Source organism: Parasteatoda tepidariorum, chromosome 6 (genome assembly GCF_982258835.1).
Source record: "Parasteatoda tepidariorum strain Cologne lab strain chromosome 6, Ptep-v5.0, whole genome shotgun sequence".
In the NCBI taxonomy this organism is placed as follows: domain Eukaryota; kingdom Metazoa; phylum Arthropoda; class Arachnida; order Araneae; family Theridiidae; genus Parasteatoda; species Parasteatoda tepidariorum.
The window spans coordinates 13,075,383-13,095,393 of record NC_141760.1 but is presented as its reverse complement, the minus strand read 5'-3'; the positions used below and the strand labels follow the sequence as shown (position 1 = coordinate 13,095,393).

General features: G+C 28.8%; 1 protein-coding gene across 6 annotated transcripts in view; it reads right to left on the bottom strand.

Moving 5' to 3' along the window:
* Positions 1-1,238: 1,238 nt before the first annotated feature.
* The window catches only part of LOC107451483 (uncharacterized), a 58,328-nt gene continuing 39,555 nt past the window's right edge, over positions 1,239-20,011 (bottom strand). For all 6 annotated transcript variants that reach the window (XM_087165435.1, XM_043049592.3, XM_087165433.1 and 3 more), the window contains exons 14-21: positions 18,577-18,707; positions 15,420-15,548; positions 12,893-13,065; positions 10,775-10,944; positions 9,830-10,057; positions 8,313-8,687; positions 5,487-5,565; positions 1,239-3,028 (exon numbers count right to left, since the gene is read on the bottom strand). In XM_087165435.1, the coding sequence (XP_087021561.1) occupies positions 2,568-3,028; positions 5,487-5,565; positions 8,313-8,687; positions 9,830-10,057; positions 10,775-10,944; positions 12,893-13,065; positions 15,420-15,548; positions 18,577-18,707 (1,746 nt within the window). In that variant the 3' untranslated portion in view covers positions 1,239-2,567. The remainder of the gene's footprint in view (positions 3,029-5,486; positions 5,566-8,312; positions 8,688-9,829; positions 10,058-10,774; positions 10,945-12,892; positions 13,066-15,419; positions 15,549-18,576; positions 18,708-20,011) is intronic.

Genomic DNA, 20,011 nt, shown 5'->3' with positions numbered 1-20,011 from the left:
AAAAATACAAAAATTTAAAGCCACCACTTTTTAAAAAAATAGATTTAGTTTATCATTTATTAATAATAAGATAAAAGTCACCTACTGATTTTTACAGAATATAACTACAATTCATAAATAGTTTATTTATGATATTTATTTACAAATTTTACTACTTTATAAATTAAACAATAAATATATATATATAATTATACAAACTTTTGTCTTTGTAATTAAGTGATAATTTTCTGAATGTTATTAAAAAATTCTGATTCTGCATAATGTAGGAAAAATGCTTTGTAATTTCGAGGCTTTGTCATATTACATTACGTTATTCTAATATCAGGGCACTGAAAGTTTTACAATACGTAAACAATTGTTTGTAAAATAATGAATATTTTCGAATTTTTTTTTTTTTTTAACTTAAGTAAATGTGTGATATATATATTTTTTATAGTTTCAGATTAGATATAGGTGGGGGGGGGGGATGAAGAAAAACAATAAGTTTATTTTAAAAATATAAACTAACTAAAAATTCTATAATAAAGTTATAACTAAATATATTATAACTAAAATAAGTTATAACTTCAATCTGGTTAGTGAAGTGTAAGTCCATTGATGAAGGGTTAAAATGGAGTGAATGCAATTGTTTAAAATTAGACAAGGTAGTTGAAACTGGCAGCAATTTTTCCAGCAAATAAAAAAGTATACAGTTTTATCCTGGGAAGTTGAAAGATGAAGATATATCAAATATTAAAAAAAGTCATATAATTAAAATTTGATTTCACGAGAAGTATTCAACCAATTTTGTTCAAATTTCATTTTTTGTAATATAAAAATACATTGTCTTTTCATATGTGCACATAATTAAAATTTTTTTTCCGCATAAAAGTATTTTTGGAAATTTTTTTATTTTTAATTGTGAGCAAAAGTTTTGATTTGCTTAAAAAACTAATAAGGTGTGCCAAAAAGTCAAATTATTGGTAAATTGTCCAAACTTATAAACCGTTATGCTGACCAAACTATTGGCACCCTATTTTGTAGCTTGCAGCTACCCTCATATTTCTAGGGTCGAGAAATCAAATCCAGTGGGAAAAAAAGACACGTTATTTCAGATAAAGTACGTATTTATGTCCGATTTAAAAAAAAAAAAAAAATTCAGAACATCATGTGCATTATTAGTTTATTTAAGGTTAGGCCTTCAAACCATCAGAATCTCAGTACTTGAAAATCCCTTTATTAGATCAAAAGTTATTCAGTTTTTTTTTTTTTTTTTTGTGATTTGTACATCTTGTTTCCTCTATTTTATGAGACCATTCACCAAATTTTTCTAACACACTTTTTATAAAGAGAGTCAGACTTCTGACTTATTTGAATTAGCGTGATAGTCCTGAAAATTTGCTCATTTTCATATGGAAGTTTTTTTCTTTCTTATAAAATAAAATATTGATAATTTTGTAAATTATTGGTGGCAACAATCGATTTTGCTTATAAAATAGACATTAATACATACAATTATTTACATCAAATGGCACAAATAGTGTATACTCTCCCTAAAAAATAGCGAGATTTGGCAAATTATGGGAAGCTTATTGATGGTACTTTGTTTCTTTTCATCATGCTCTATATGTTTAAACGTTTATACGTATTAAACAATTCGTAACAACACCCTCTTTAAAAAAATAAGATAAAAGTGTTCCCTCTTTCAAAGAAGTACTTTTGGATACGTTTATGGGGAGCGAGAATTTCTGAATGTGGTGCTTCTGAGCTAGATTGTTCGACTGCACATATTCAATTCATAATGCTGTATGGCTAGATACAAAAACAAATAATACATTGCTTATAAAATTTGACGGCAGTTTAAGAATGCAATTGAAAGACTGTTACTGAATATTTACATGAAATGTAGAATGAAAGTTTAAAAAAAAACCTAAAACTAAAAACAGAGATGCCAACTTTTCAAACCAGCTATTAGTAATTAGAAGTACATACAGTAACACAGAAATATTCTTTATAGAAGTTATAACATAATTTAAACTTTGCATAATTTCAAGGTGTATTTATTTCCACATTAGTATAAAATATTAACAAAATGTATGCATGAATTTTACTATTAAATAAAAAGAGTAACAACACTAAGGAAAGGTACCAAATAAAATGAATTTCTGAAACTATATACTTTATCATAAAATGATAAATTGTTAACTTGGAATCATTGTTCTAGTTTTTGGTTAAAATTTAAATTAACCCTCATTGGCGTTTTAATATTAGCTTGGTGGAGGAGAGAAAGATGAGATAGCATTCTTGGCTCTTTACTTTCTTTTTTCTTTTAAATCATGTTTATTCTTCGTCTTAATTTTTTTTTTTTTTTTAGAATTGTTTAAGAAGTAGCATATATTGGCTGCAAAAAAACAAAATTTTTATAACTCGTGCTAGTTAAAGGAATAAGTAATTTAAACAGATTATTACAAAAATTCTCCAAAATCGTAATAGTTGGCACTTCTGCTAACGGCACTTAGTGAGAAATCACAGTTTCACTTCAAGAATTAGATTGTGCACAGTTAAAATCTTTATTGGTAAGTGGTACTTCAGGAATGGGCCCTTTTACTGCTAAATCCCGTATCAGTCAATGGTTTCCCTGAATCAAAAGTACTACTTTGTGGAAGCCTGCGAAGTTGAAAGTCAAAAGAAAGGTCCTCAAAGTTCAGTTGTGCAGGATCAGCATTGGCGAAAATTCGTGCTGAATCCTCCTGATCAGCATTAATTTTGTTATGTGCATATTTATTGTTTGTTGAAGGAGATGACCTAATCTTAGTGCTGCAAAAGTTTTGTGCATGTTTGCTCACATCAAAAGTGAAAGTAGGACTGGAAGAAATGGTAGTTTTAGCTCTTGTTTGTGGAATGGCAATGCTTTGTAGAAAGGAATGTATTTCTTTAGAGTGGTCTTGGAACATTTTAGAGGTTAGCTGTCGGTGATACTGAAGGATTAATTGGCGATGACGTTCGATGCTCCGATCCTTAGCTGCATTTAAACATTTCTTATTATCCTCTAGAACAAAAAGATAAATAAATCAAAATGTATTTAGGTTGACACATGATGTGATTATAAAAAAATTAAACAGGATGATTCAGTGCAGTGGTGATACATTTGGAAGGTAGAAAATGCCGTAAGATGCCAGAAGGGTCACTTCCCTATTATGAACTGGCAGTTTGCACACATTTAGAACTGGTACTTTTATTTATCTAAATCAGCTGTCCACAAATGGGGTTCCGCGGAAAGGTCCCAGGAGAAGCGTAAGTTGGGACTTTCTTTTTAACTAGTAATGATTTTTGAAACCTATAATAGGTTTATATTCAACCAATAATCCATTATTCACTTAACATTAATGTTATTATATAATTTGTGTAAAATTGTAAAAAATGTATTTTTTCCAATAATAACATATATCAATAAAAGGATACATATTAACAAATAATTGCATCAGAATTTCTCATCGAACTTTGAAATTCAAAATAAAATAAACTAATTCAAGAATAGGGATTATATTTTTCTCTGGAAACCATTATCATATTTTATAACAGTTCCTCTTCAAAAACCATAATTTAGCTAATTTTATTCAATTCCAAATTACACGACAATAACTACTAGATTTAGAAAGCATAGCTGCTACAGACTTGCGAATTCAACTGTCCAACATAAAACATAATTTTAAAGACTTATTCATAAAACAAAGAAACAATTTTATTCATATTAAATATAAAAATTTCTGAATTAATTTTTAGTTTTTTCTATTAGCTCATTTGAACCTGCTAATGAATGTTTTTTAAAAGTCATGGTTCCGCTAAAAGAAAGCCGATCATTTAGGGTTCCGTTGCTAAAAAAAATTAAAAATGGTAACCACTGTTTTAAATTATCCTAATTTTACATTACTTTTATGTTTTTAAATTATTTTAATTGAAAATGGCATTCAAACAGGAAAAAAGTATAGCTGTTTTATTGTAGTTTATTGATATGGCAACTTACTAGACTAGCGAAATTGATTGTCAACTCAGTAATATAGGACATTTTCAGTAATTTAATCAGTAATATGATATTTCCTCTTGTCAGATGTCATTCAGTTCTCGGTCCTTGTGATGTTCCCTACCTTTCTTTTGAATATGTAACTACTGCAAGTAAGGGCTTCCTATCTAATCACAAAAATGACAGAATTTCCACACAAAAAATTAAGGGTGCTTAAGAGTGCAATCAGACTGCTCCAAAATTTTTTTTTATTACCATTTGATTCAGAGCAAATTCAAATCCAAATTGATACATGATAAATTAGTTAGATTATCCTCAAAGTATTACACTGTAATATATTTAGTCATTCATTATTTATATAATAATTCATAACTTTAACAGTTACTCAGGTTAAATAAAAGTATAAAATCCCAAATTAGGAATTAACTTATTCCCAGATTAAATGTTTTGTAACTTAATATTATAACATGTCATAAACAGCACTACAAGTCATAAAAATTGTTTTTAATTTCTTTTCTAAAGTTACACATATATGGCATGCAAAAGAGTTAAGATTAGTTTTTTAATCAAATTTAAAATAGTAGGACTTCTTACATAAACGCATCAAATTAGTAAATTTGATACAATTCATTTCTGTAAAAACAGTCATCTTCAATTGAATATAGTGTATAACTGGAACTAGTTATTTTGCACCAAATATAAATTATTAACAACATTTTGCTCCAAACTTTAACTGATCAAATAGTGTTGTAAACCAAGTCTGGCACAATTAGAAAGAACAAGAATCTCTAAAACACCTCAAAATCTTAATTGGAATTGACTTGAAGGTAAGATTTATTTGCACAAGAACAAGAACAAAGATTGGCTCCTGTGTCACATGGGGTTATTCCAGAGTTTTTGTGGAAAATCCACTCATAATTTTATGAAAATAGGGTTTTGTAAAAGGTAAAAAACATTGGATAAATTAATACACAAAAACAAGCGGTTTTCAGAAAGGTACTGTTTTTAAGAGAAATCTATTAATAATTTAATCTAAAAATACCATAGAATCATGCTCTTTCTGGTGGGATCCTGTTTCTATGAGATGAAAAAAAAAGCAAAAGTCATTTTTTACCAAGAGAAGTAGCTTTAAATTTATGAATTCAAGATGTTATCAACTCCATTTATCAGAAGAAAAATTTTGTAAGGGGTTCATTTTATTAAAGAAAAATATTAAGAAGCATCCTTCTTTTGATTAAATAATTAGTGATAAATTCGCTTTTGTAGTAAAATATAGGACCTTAATGCGATTAATAAACTGGAATTCTAACTAAAAAAAAAAAAAAAAAAAACCTGATCATTGACTTTTTATTTTACAGTTGAGCTCTGCATTTCTTCTGAAAATATCAGTTAAAAAAAAGAAGAAAGTTCAAAATAATTTTGCAACTAAACAGATTATATGTTATATCAAAATACAGTCAAAATTCATTAAAAATGAAGTTCATACCAGATATGCTCCTTAAGCAGGCAAAAAATAATTTTCTCATCTCTATAAGATCTTGTTTTGGTACAACTTCTTGATCTGTCTAAAAAAGAAAAACAAAATTTGAGCTTAGCCTGTGATTATTACATTAAGGGAAGTTTTATTATTATTATTATTACAGTTTGAGATTTTCAAATTAAATTATGGTAAGGCAGTGAAAATAATTTTTGGATCATTGCTAAGGAATAATTCCAGAATAGCCCATCATTAATATAGTTCTAGTGCAATGTTAACATGAAAAACAAACCAACTTCCAGCTTCAGTCAAAGTCTTCTACGTTAACAATGAAAATAGAAAGAAGAAAAAAAAACAGTTTTTCTTTTTAAAAAAATTAAATGCATATAAGGTCTAGAAAAAGAAACAAGCCAGTGCGATATTTGAACTCATAGATATAAGTAAAAATTGATAATTACTTAGTACTGTCAATTGCTTTGGCAGAACAGAAAGTATATTAAATACTGTCAATTGCTTTGGCAGAACAGAAAGTATATTAAATACTGTCAATTGCTTCAGTAAGAAAGTATATATATAAGTTGCTCTGTTAAACACTAGCCTTAACATATATATTTTTCAAATCTTCTTAAAGAATTAAATTAAAATTATATGCTTATTAGGGAGATTGATAAACAATATTTATGCGAGGAAGGTGCAAAAACTTAAGCGAAGTCTGTCAAATAAAGAAAGAAAAAGGAATGAAATAAATTAAAACCACCAGTTTGATGACCTGATGAAACTTGAAGGTTTTTCTTTCTTCCTTGTCAACTTCCTCTCTGTTTTCTTTGGCAATCAAACAGGTTTTAAATGTTTTGAGTCTTTCATTAGTGATGCTTTAAATTTCGTCCACATTATTTTTCCGCACTCAAATATTATTTCTAATCAGAATTGACATAAAATAAAGGCGATGAGTTTAAGATGAATGAATTGTTTTGAGATTCTCCTTTTGTGTGAAGAAAATGTCAGTTAACTTCATTCAAAACGTCCAAAATTTCTTCAGCTGCTAACATCAGTTTTTTTTTTAAATTTATAAATAGAAATTAAAACTAGTGAATAAGAAATTTTGTTATGGTCCAGTGGCCAATAGAAGCATTTTCAATAATAGCCAATTTTTCAAAAAATTAAAATTCTAAACAATCAAAAAAAATTTGATATTAATGTGAAACATTTCTCAACAAATGATTAGCACTACGTAGTTCATTTCTAAAATAAAGAAAAATTTCCTGACCTCTTCTAAGTAGGTTTATGCAAAATTGTCAAATAAAGTCTTGGGTTTGAGTTGTTTGAACCAATAATGCAATATAAAATTTATGTTTCTTAACAAACATAAAATTTATTAATTCCCCGAATAAGTCTGAAAATAAGTTCCATAAGTTACAAAATAAGTCTAAAATAATTGCAATCATAATGATTTGTATTAATTAGATAACTTTTAAATATCTTCGGTCATAAATTAACAAAAAATATGAAATTGAACTTGTAAAATAATCTGAACAAGAATTATTATCGTAATTTCCTGAACACTATTTATGGGGGGGGGGGTATAATCTGCAGATTATATGGTGGCTGGTTTACTACAGCAATCTACTTTTATTTATGGTGGAAATGACATAAACACACAATATAACTTTAATATGTACTTAAAAAATAATAAAAATAGGATATGAAATGATCTTTGTAATGATAATTTCAAAATTAATTAAAAAGCACAAGAGATAAGTGTCATTGTGAACACAGGATATTATTTTATTCTGTAGAATATTACTACAAATTCGCATCCAGTATAAATGGTCCTTTACTTTACACTTTAATTCCTGACGAAAGTCGACAGGAAATTTGAGATGGGCGATGGAGAGAAAATGATTTCGGAAGATTATCCGCAGTGACAACTTTCACGATTATCGGCGAAAAAGAGGCAACTATGAGCTAATAAACAGACAAATTTTTAATCAACATATTTTATATTTAATCGCCTTGTGTTGTGGCAAATGTTAATTTTGCCTGATGCAATCTATACTTTGTTGCAAGTTAAGAAAAAACCACTATCCCTATGGAGAGAGCCTGTTTGCATCTAAGAGCATGCCAAACGGATGCCAAGCTCCCAGCGCAAACATACATCAACATCGCCAACTCTTGAAACAACTTCACCTTCTTTTTGTTTGCTTTCTTAAATCTTGTGAAATGAGGAAAATAAAACTTATTGAAAAAAAAACTATTGTTTTGTTAATAAGAAAAAAAACGATATTTAAAAATCGTAACCAATATACTCCTTCCTGTTCATATTTAAAGAAACTGATGAAAGAATAATAAATATTGTTTTTTTATAATCGATTTTATTCTACAGAGAAACAAAAGTAAAAATTCTTTATCTTGCATTTGATTTGTTAAGAGCATGTCAGCATAAGAAGCGACAGTGGTCCAGTCAAATTATTCAATGTCCTTGCAATGTCATATAGTTGTTTCTTTTTCACGAACGAATGATCTCTTTACTTATCGAAATATGTCACCAAGTCTAGGATTCCAGTAAGACCATGAAACTATAACCTTTCAGTTTAACAATTTTATGATATATTTTGTAAAAGATAGCACAAATTAAATTTCTGTCTGCCATGTTTAACTTTTTAAAGCTTTTACATTCTTTTGAAAACATATTTGTATAATTTGATAACAAAATTAAATGGAACTATACAGGGATGATAAGTAAAATATACCACAATGGTCTTTTCGGAAAAGCGATATGGCAACAATTATGTTTTATAGAAGAAAATCAAATTATAATTTTAAGAAATGACATACCTGGATGCAACAAGTTTTAGAAAACTGTTGTTTTCTTGAGAATTCAGCCTCTGTTCTGTGCAGCCGTTGTTCACAATTTTCTTTATCCATTTGAAGCAATTCTTGTTTCTTTTGCAGTTCTGAAACTTTTCTATTTAACAAAGAAGTTTCATTTTTGTACTCTTTTTCCATTTTTTCACAGTACCTCTTGTATTTATTTAACTTTTCTCTCAGTTTTTTCTCAATGTCCTCCTGGTCGTTCAAAGTTGCTTTGAGAGCTGCAATCATTGAGAGATGTTGCTGACTTTCACTTTTCCAGGCACTTTCTTTTTGGGAGAAAAGTTCTTTTAATTCCTCCACCTCATCATTGTATATTTTAGGTGATGGTAATTTCTCCTGTAAATAGTGTAAAAGTTACTAGATCCATATTATTGTTTTTGAACCGGTAGCTTGCAGGTTGCAAAAATATGATTGCAATTAAATATTATTGTAATTTTGGAATTTTAGAAGACTAAAGCAGTGGTTCTTAACCCATGGTTAGCTGGCTATGAGGTACCGGGTCTGCGAAAAGGACTATATAAATAAAGGAATGAAATGAATGTTAAAAACTACACTATTTCAATCCAGACTGACTTATTTAGGTTCCTAGGTAGACTAACAGTGTAAAGAATTATTAAGGTTTTTAAACTTAGATCACTTGTTATTTGAGGTTTCTTACATTTCTGATGGATAAGTGATTCAAATTAAATGATTTTCTATCTAATTTCTTTCCCCACTCAGGGGTGATTGTGAGCCCAACTCAAAATTCCGGAAAATTTCCCGAGTTTAAAAAAAAAAAATTTAAATTGAAAAATTAGAAAAAAATTTAAACTAGGTTTTTCGAGGAGAAGTAATTAAAATTTACAAATATGTCTTACTTTCCTGAGTTTATGATTATAACTATTTACTGATAAAAAAATGTATCTGGCTCTCCCTTACAAACAAAATAAACTGTGTTTTTAAGTTCCACTTTTGAAAATTTGATTTCTGGAAACTTCTGTGATCAATGATTTTTTGAAACGTCTGGACCTTCGATCTCCGGAAACTTCCGGAGCACAATCAGCCCTGCCCACTCTAATTGGTAGTGTTTATTTAGGTTAGCATTCAATACCGATTTCTCTTTTTTCCTGTGAGCATCATTAAAAATTTTCTCTCTCACTCTTTATATATACATAAATATTGATGTTATTATATTTTTTACTAGTATATTTAGTAATTAGTAAGCCTCAAAGTTTTTTTTAAATTTTTTTTTATATGCAGGATTAGAATATTTAGTATAAATTAATTTGGTTTAAAATTATAATTTTTTTATTTATTTATAAGAAACAAATATTTTTATTAACTTGAATTTCATGTAATATAAAGTATTTAAGGATTCCATCTCAATTCATACTAAAAACAGTTGAGTGTACATAAAAATTTTTAACTTTCTTTTCTTCATCAAAATGATTTATGTCTTGTCAGCAATGCAGTATGAAAGAAAAAAAAATTATATTTACTTGTAGATCCTTAATTTTACTTTCCAGGTCCTGTATTTTTTTCTCGTAATCCTTTTCTAAGAGATGAATCTGTTCTTCTTGCTGTTTTCTTATATAATCGCATCTTTTTTCCCACTCTGATTGGTAGACTTTATTTAGTTTAGAATTCAATGCCAATTTCTCTTTCTCATACTCATTTTTCAACAACTGAACTTTTTCTGTGTGAGCCTGTTGCAAAGCTGTTCGTTCCTGTTAAAATAAATTTTTAAAAAAATCACTTTTTAATAAAATTTTTAATGAGGGTTTATACTTAACCCTTTGCTTACACCGCTTAGCATTGTGGAACCACTTGTAGTACCAGCCATAAGCAAAAGGTTAAAGAAAAAAAAAATATTCAGAGGAGCAATTTTAAAAATTAATACACTCTGCCACATAACATATCAGTTAAATAAACATAAGAATAATATTGATAGATAAAAAACATGAATAAAATACTTAAGTCATAAAAATCTCTATATTTATACAAAATCTTTATTTTTTCTGCAACGCTTATTAATATGCTTACAAATCAAACTCCAGTGTCCAATTAGTCCCACCTTTTAAAAGAATTTCTAATTTCTTCTGTTTATTATTAAACAAGAACAAACTTTGAAAAATATTAAAAAACTTCACCCTTTAGTTCAAAACTTAAACTAATAGCCTCATTAAATTGATACATGCATCTTGAAATTTATTATTAAATTATTAAGACACTACAGTGAAAAAATTGCTATAAAATTCCACTAAAATATTAATAAAGGATAAGTAGACCTTTAGGGAAAAGTTTGACTTTTATTCAAAACTAATTTTTCACATTAAATTAGTCCACAGTATTTTTTGATGTAGGCAGAATTTCCACTTGATAATACCATTAGATGTTCTTTAGAATCACCAAGTGATAGATTTCACAAGTAAACAAATACTTACTTTAAGTAGGCAATCTCTAAATTTTTCATCCAACTGTTTTTTGGTGCTTTCAATAAAATTTTTGACTTCAGCTAATTTATGTTTTGTCCATTCTTCTTTGATTTTGGCTATCTCTATTTTCAAATGAGTTCCAACAGTTTTTTCATTTTCCTTCTGCAGTTGTTCCTTCACTATAAAAGCATAATTTAAATAATAAGTATATCTACTTAGTTTAGGCATTTTATTGATAAAGACTAAAAAATAAATAAATTAATCTTTGAATTACTATACAATTGATTATAAAACAGCATGTCAACAAAACTATTTGATTTCATTAAAAAAAGAAAAAGAAAAAAAAAACACTTTATTAAGTGTCTTGTATTTTAATTTAATTTGTAAATTTCCACTATTAAAATTTTAACTATTCTCGCACAAAACGTTTCAAAAGTTAATATTAAATTTCATCTTAATATATATAAAACGAGATAAAAGATATAAAATACAATGTGATTGATAATGATCACATAGTATAATGCGAAAAAAACCCATGTAATTTCATTTTTTAATGAACCACTTTAGTAAAAGTTTTCTTTCCTCCTTAGTTTACGTACATAAAAACGTTTCAATACAAATTTTGCCCAAATCACTATCATTTTCTTTCCACACACATTGAAAATTAAGATTTTATCCCATATTGATAGATAAATAATAAAATAAAATATAAATTTTTTTTTGCATCTACAATCTGATTGATGATTATGTGGTCTTTTTTTATTTTATAAATGCACTTTATGACGATTTTTTTTTATTTTGAAAATTTTAAAATATTTCCACAATACAAATTTTGACGAAATCACTATCATTCTCATTCCACACACATTGAAAATGAATATTTAATCCTATATTGATAGATATATAATAAAATAAAATATATATAAATTCATTTTTTGCATCTACAATCTGATTGAAGATGTGAGCAAACTATGTGATCTTTTTTTTATAAAAGCACTTTATGACGAATTTTTTAGATTTTAAATATTTTAAAACATATATTTTAATACAAATTTTGACCAAATCACTATCATTCTCTTTCCACACACATTGAAAATGAATATTTAATCCTATATTGATAGATATATAATAAAATAAAATATATATAAATTCATATTTTTTTTTTTTTGCATCAACAATCTGATTGAAGATGTGAACAAACTAAGTGATCTTTTTTTTATAAAAGCACTTAATGATGAATTTTTTATATTTTAATTATTTTAAAACATTTTCACAATACAAATTTTGACCAAATCACTATCATTCTCTTTCCACACACATTGAAAATGAATATTTTATCCTATATTGATAGATATATAATAAAATAAAATATATATAAATTCACTTTTTCTTTTGCATCTACAATCTGATTGATGATGTGAACAAACTATGTGATCTTTTTATTAATAACAGCACTTTATGACGAATTTTAATATTTTAATTATTCTAAAACATTTCCACAATACAAATTTTGACCAAGTCAGAATAATTCTCTCTCCAAACCTACTGAAAGTGAATATTTAATCCTATCTTGATAGATAAATAATAAGATAAAAGATTTAAAAAAGCACATGAATATATAAATTTATACATTTTATATATGAATCTACAATGTGATTGATGATGACTACATAGCATAATGTGGACAAATCACATGATTTTTTTAAATTTTTTTTATTTACTTATAAAACCACTTTATTAAGAGTTTTTAAGTTATTTTACTCATATAAAAAACGTCGACAATCAAAATTTTGTCCAAATCAGGATATTTCTGTTTCCAAACATATTGAAAGTGAATATTTTATTCCATCTTTATAGATTACTAGTAAGACTCTTTAGTGCGACCTCTCATGACTGTGACCCTTGTATTATTACAATCAATACAGGTAGCTCCGTTGGCTTTTCTACTGACACAATATTGTTTTAACACACCATTAGAACGTTTGACTTAAAATCTTTTTCTCACTATAGTGACTTAAGTTTTTTTTGCATTTGTTTTTAATTCTTAAACAGGTGGAAGAAAAAACTGTCAAATTAATTAATAAAAAGTTAAAATAAATTCTAAGTAATTATTTAACCATTTCATACTTTGCTCTAATTTGTTCTCATATTCCGCTCGCATAAAAGCTTCAATTTCTGCTCGTTCCTTCGGTTTTCTACTGTCGTTAAATGTTTTTCGAAGTTCTTTGTTTTCTTCAAATATTTTTATATAGTCTTGTTTAGCCTCAAGTAATCTCATATTTGCATCATCCAAGTCTTTCCTACAGTTATAAAAAAAAGACACAAATCAGAAAACAATTGTATTAATATGACATAAAATACATTTTCTTTTTAGTACTTATAGAAAATTTCCTATGACACTTTTTTGATAACTCCCTGATTAGGCTAAAAGAAGTATACTTGTGCAATTTATGAGCTTTGTATATCTCTTTGATTACATTGAGTATTTTTATATTTTGTCTTTTACACTCGGACTCGTTATATTCTTGTAAATACTATTTACAAGCAGCAGTAAAATTCCATCACAAGAGGCATTTCCACACCAAAAAAATGACACTGAGAACAATTACAAATGCTTGCAAAAAATCATGTACCTTTGATAACATTTTGAAGAGCAACTAACAACCTTAAGAGCAACTAACCATTAGCAATCATTTTACTGTGGGACAGAGAGGTTTCACAGTATTTTTCTTCTTAAAAAAAATATAATATTTTTGGGAAATGAATATCTTAAAAAAAACAGCTGTATCAAGACCTTTTACATGGTTGCCACAGAAAAAAATAGTTGCTTTTAGTAGCCTAAAGCATGAAAATAGTTTACGAAAACTATGAAAATAGTTGCCTAAATAAGAGCAAAAATTTTTCAAAAATATGACTAAAATTTTATTAAATTACTTAATTGTTCATATATCATGGTCTGTTTAATCAAGTTATGTGGCAAATATGATAATTCTTATATAAACGTTAGTGTTCTAACAATAATTTTTACATAAAAAAACGGAATATTTGCAGAAAATTAAATACTTCTAATTTCTAGAATTCCTTCAAAAAAATATTTTTACATTAAAAAAACGCATACTTTTCCCCCCGTAGCAATAACAGGTGAAAAGGCGATTGAGAAACAAACCAGACTTACAACGGAATCTGAGCAAATTGAGTGCATTAAAAAGTGATAACTCAAATTTGCAATTCAAAATTTTCAGCATATTTTACTTCTTTTTTTGAAAAAAAAAATCATTGTGTTTAGAAGGAGGTTGTTAACCCAATTTATTCTAACAAACATAGCTAGGAGTACAGAAAAATCTCCAAATAGTTCCCCTTTTCTGAAAAAATATGTTTTTTTTTAGCCTTTTCAGGCAAAAAAGTTGTCATAGATGCCTTAGGTCCAAAATAGTTGTAAATTGTCGCAATTTAGTCGCCTGTGGCAACCCTGCTTTTATCAAACTTTGCCATTTGCTTAAAGAGGATCTTGCATTCATTGCCCAGGCAAAGTATATACAGTGTAACGTCCCATATCCAGATGTCCCTTTTCTGGAAGGGTCGATTTCCCGGACACTTTTTAACAATCAAAATAAACAAACATTTCTTCATCTTCCCCTCTCCTTTAAAAAAAAAAAAAAAAACGAAGTCTTTTTGACAGATTTTTCCCCTTTTCAGCTTCTAGAGATCTATGCATTGGACCCATAAATCAACAGAAAAGAGAACAGAAGATCTACTAAGACCATGACGCTCCACCTCTGGAATGCAGGAAAGAGGGGGGGGGATTTGCTTTCAAAAGAGCACAACTGAGTCCCCTTCCTCCCCCTTCTTTCCTATGCAGCTGGCTAGTAAAAGAGGCATTTCCTGGAACCCTTTTATTTGAGTGTCAGGGGAAGAAGAAATACTGTGAAAAAGGGTAAACACAGCAAATGTAAAAGTGGAGGGGGAATCCCCTTTAGTCACACAAGAAAAAATAAAGAGAACCCAATCAGCATGCCACGCCTTTATGCTTAATTGATAGCCAATGATGGGAGAGAAAATAAGAATTTGTCACTACCCCGCCTCAACTTGAATGACAAGTAAGGAGGAAATGAATTTTTCTTCTCCACCTACCCACCTTAATGAATGACGGGAATTTCCCCTTCTTGCTTGAATCGTTCTAGTTCAAAATGGCGGAGAGAGCAATTAATATTTTCATGACTGTGAATTTTTTCGTTTTCTTTATTTATTTTTAAAATAGCAATAATTATTTTTTTCTAATATTTTGTTTATGATTGATTAGATATCATTCTAATACTAAAACATTATTCCCCGAAAAATAATGTTTATTTATTTTCTGCTTCTGAGATTCAGATCATTTTAAGCTTTGTTTACCTTGGAGGTCAATTATACGGAAAAATCAAATATACGGACTTCGGGAAGTCCCGCCGATTCCGGATACGCGACTTTCCACTGTACTAATTTCTCTACATCAATCTTTGCTTAAAATGACTCTATAAAATGTCTGCGTTTCATATGTTGATAATAATATACATAAATGAAGAAGTGTCAAAAAGATTAATCGCATTTTACTATATTTTAAAACATAAAAATAATCTCCATGGTAGAAAATTGGAAGTTCTCCTCAATAACTTACTGAAGTTTAGATATCTCATTTTCATATTTAGCACGCAAACAAATAAGATCTGTTTCAGAATCAGAGTGAAGCTTTTCTTTCAACTCGCTCACTTCTTTTTCATGAAGCTCCATGAATTTGGCACGGCATCTAGGTAGTATAAAATTAGAAATATTGAATTACAAAAAAGAGGAAAAGGAAATAATCATTGAAAGGAAAACAATTACAGTCAAACTCACTTATAATGAGGACGTAGGAACCAACACACTCATTTGATCAGGGTGCCCATTGGACCCAAAATGGCTAAAATTGTAGGAATCAAGGCTATCTAATTACTTAATCAGGGAGCTTATTAAACATGAATTGGCCAAAATTGTAGGAAATAAGGCCACTCTCTTGCTTAATCAAGGTGCCCCGCTGATCCAGAATAGGACAAAACAGTAGGAACTTCAAACATTTAATAAGAGTGAATGTTTAACCTAAATAAGTCATAATTATCGTAAGAAAAAGTTATAATGTAAAAAAAGGAATTTAAAAAAAGTTCAAAAAAAGGCCTACTTTTATTAATATTTTTATTGATTTACTGATAGAAAAGATTTACCGTATATTCCGGCGTATAACGTGCACCCGTAATTTCTAATAACTTTTTTTAAATTTTAAGATATACTCTTCGTATAACGCGCATGAAAATTTGGATTGTACATGTGCAATATCTGGTCTAGTATCTATAGAAAACCAGAAAGCCTTTCAGTGTGGGACATGTTTAGATCCCACCTTACAGATAATGCCAAAAAAATTGTTGAAAGAATGTAACACCGATGTGGCAGTTATTATGGGCGGATTGACACCATTAGTTCAGCCATTGGAATTCTGCTTTTAAAGCCAATTTAAAAAAAACAGTGGAACACTTGGTTGTTGGAGGGCGAGAAAACCTTTAAGAAAGGAGGATATATGCATCATGCAAGTTTGGAAACAGTGTGGGAATGGATATTAAAAGCATGGGATGAAATTAAGCCTGAGATGGTTAGAAAATCATTAAAAAATGCAGCATTTCAAATAATCTGGACGGATCAGAAGATGACTGTTTATTCATGGATGAGTGTAACACAGATGATGAAGACGAAACAGATTGTGATGACGTGCCTGAAGAAATAACGGAAGACGAATATAATGAACTATTTATGCAATAACGAAAATCAATGAAGTATATAGGTATGTTATTTCTTTAAAATAAAAATATTTTTCTAAATTTAAATTTTCTTAATCTATAATTTTTTATATTCGGGGTATACCGCGCACCCGTAAATTCCAATGTTATTTTTTGTATTAAAAGTGCGCGTTATACGCCAGAATATACGGTAAGTTCTTTTTTTTTTCTTTACTTGGATAATTGGTATCCATCATACAATGATGGATGATCACAAAAGTTTGCCATTTCTCAACAAACTATGTCTTTACATGTGAATTGCAGAGCTACAGGTGTTGAATCAATGAATCCCACATTTCTGTTAATTATTGAAATTACCATCCATAATTACATAGAAACTGTTATCAAGATCAATCGTTTTAGCTTCAATTGGTTGTGTGATTTATTGCAAGCATATAATTTTGCGATTTATTGCGAGCAATTCCATATTGTTTCTTTAGATCACTTATTTGCACACAATTTTTGAACATGAAGCAGGTTGCAAAAATTTTGAGATAATATATTTTTCATTTCTCTAAATTTTCCTTAAAGCAAAATTTCTTAATGATGTACATTAGTAATTTGTAGCTTTAATCAGGCAACAAGGGGGACAACTAATAATAAAAATAATTTTTTTTTTTAATTTAACAAACAAAAAATAAGGATTTGTAAAATTGAAATCAAAAGTTTTGAGACAACTAAGCTTTTCTAAACTTTTATTGAAATTAATCATCTTAATGCAAGAAAATGACGCAAATTTTTAATACTTCGTAAAATATGCTCTTGCTTTGATGATTGCAGCACACTGTTTGTGATTGGAACTAACGAGGCTTTCTAGAGTTGGACTTAGGGATTTTCGCCCACTCTGATTGAAAATCCTTAAGGATGTTTCCATGCCAAGATTTTTCTTCTGATGAATTCCCAAAGGTATTCTACTGGATTCAGGTCAGGTGATTGACTCTGCCAATTCAAGTTTTAACCTTCCTACTTGTAAACCAACTCAACACAATTTTGGAAGTGTGCTTAGGATCATTATCATGTTGAAGCATCCATTAACGAGGAATCTTTCTTAAACATAAGGTAACAAGTCAACTTCTAAAATGTTAAATAAACATCTTGATTCATAATCCCTTTGATGTGTACAAGGGGGTAACACATTATGATGGAAAGCTTCCCAGGCCATTACTGATCCCTTTCCATGTTTCACTGGCGGCTGTTAGTGTCAGGGACTTATTTGGTCAAGTTTGGACAACAAATAAAATTTGTTTGCTATCACTAACAAACAAATTGAAATTGGATTCATCACTCCAAAGGACTTTCTTCCAATCCTTAGTTGTCCATGCTTTGTGCTCCTTGCAAGATTCAATCGAATCATCCTATTCTTTGTCTGGATGAGAGGTTTTCTTATAAGAAATCATGAAAACAATCCAGCTGCATTGTCTTGTGTGTTGGCTCAATGTAAGTGTAGACAATGTAATGACATCTCCTTACCTATTTGATTAGCACTCTTGCTTGGTTCAGCAACTCACTTTCTTTGTTTAACGAGTCCTGAAGTTGAGTTTTTTCTGGGTCTCCTGACCTTGAACACTTTGCCTCTGCATGCATCTATTTCTGTACTATGCGGCCAACAGTTGATTTTTTAATTGCAACTTGATGGTGATAGCAGACACTGAAAGTTTTTCTCAGCTTCTTTAGTAATCAAAAGAAAAGTACCTTAAACGGTTTCATCCACATATACTCCATAGTATAAGATATCAAAATATGAAATAAAATGAAGAAAAAAATTTTAAATTGGTAGATGAAAAAACTTCCTTAAACTAAAGAAGAATTAGAATACTGAAGTGTTTCTGGGTATGAATGTAATTTATTCATTTAACAATATAAACAAACTATTTCAAATTTTCCTTTCTGATACCAACAAAATTCTAACAAGCAAATTCAGAACTGAAAATAAAAACATTTATAAATAAAGACAAAACAAATAAAGCATACTCTTCCACAGCTTTTTTCTTTTCATTGGCATGATGCTCAATCATTTCAGCAACTCTTTTTTGCAGCTTTTCACAGGTTTCAGCAAAACTTTCTTTCATTTCTGATGTTTGCTTCAGTTTTTCTGATGCTTTCTAGGAGAATGATGGGTGAAATTAATTCTGATTATTTATGAATGATAATGTACCATTTTATTGCTTGATAATTAAAAAATGAATTATGATTTAATGTTTATCATGTCAATGTTTGGTTAGGTTATTATAAGGTCCTATTCCTACTAATTGTGCTGGTTTAACAGAGATCATCAGACTACCAGTTTAGGGCTAATCAGAAAATGAATCCAATTTACAAAAACAAAAGAGACAAAGAATTAAATTAACAGTTAAAACACTAAATCAAAATGGAAAAGCGCCTAAAGCAGTTAAAAACAAATTTGCTTTCTTTCAATTTAGATATTCAAGCAAACATTAAAGCAGGAAAAAGTAATAAAATAAAAGAAATGTGTGTTTGTAAGACAACTGACAACAGAAAGGATCCTGTGTGTTTGTAGGCAGTGTCCATCCCCAAAGAATTAGTGAGTCATTGTTTCCTACACACTTTTTAACTTAAACAGACTCAGCACAAATAAATATTTTTTGTAGTCGTAGCAAAGATAATGTATAAATATTTTAATTCATTTAAATCACAAGAATCTTGCCCACCGCTACAAATAAATATCTTAAATATACAGTGAAACCTCCAGGAAAGACTACCTCTATGTAGCAACCACCTCTATTTACAATCACCTTTGGGAGGCACAGAATTTTTTCCATAGACTTTGTGTTAAAAAACCCCTTTAGGAAAGACCATTAAGACCTCTCTCAGTGACCGGGTAAATACAAAAAAAATTAAGAAATACAAATACGTAGATAAAAATGTATTCAAAATATTGGTGCGAGGTTTTTAATTCAGAGAGCTCTTTTTGACGATACAACCTTATGTTGCAGTCAGAGTGCACTAAAGATGATGCTATCAATGATTTACTTTAAGAGTTGAAAGTTAACTTTAAAAAAAAAAGAAGTTAATTTAGAAAAAACAAACACACTTCTTCTCATCTTTTAAAACTAATTAATTTTTATGACATCAAATTAAATGCAAACTTAAACAAAAAACATAATTGTTTATTTATTTAAAATATTTTTATCGTTCATAATTGGTAAATTTGTTTTTAAACATAATTATATTAGTTTTGATCATTTTTATAGTCGCTAATGTTCGTTCTTTGATATGTCTTTTCGTGACACTGACAGAAGTGGCATTTTCGCACCAAGAAAATGACAATGACTAAAATTAAAAGTGTTTGCGAATAATCATGTACCTTCAATAACAACTTTGAAGTCTATGGAGGTAACCCCAAAGAACGACCCATCTCCATCAACGACCACTTTACAGTGGAACA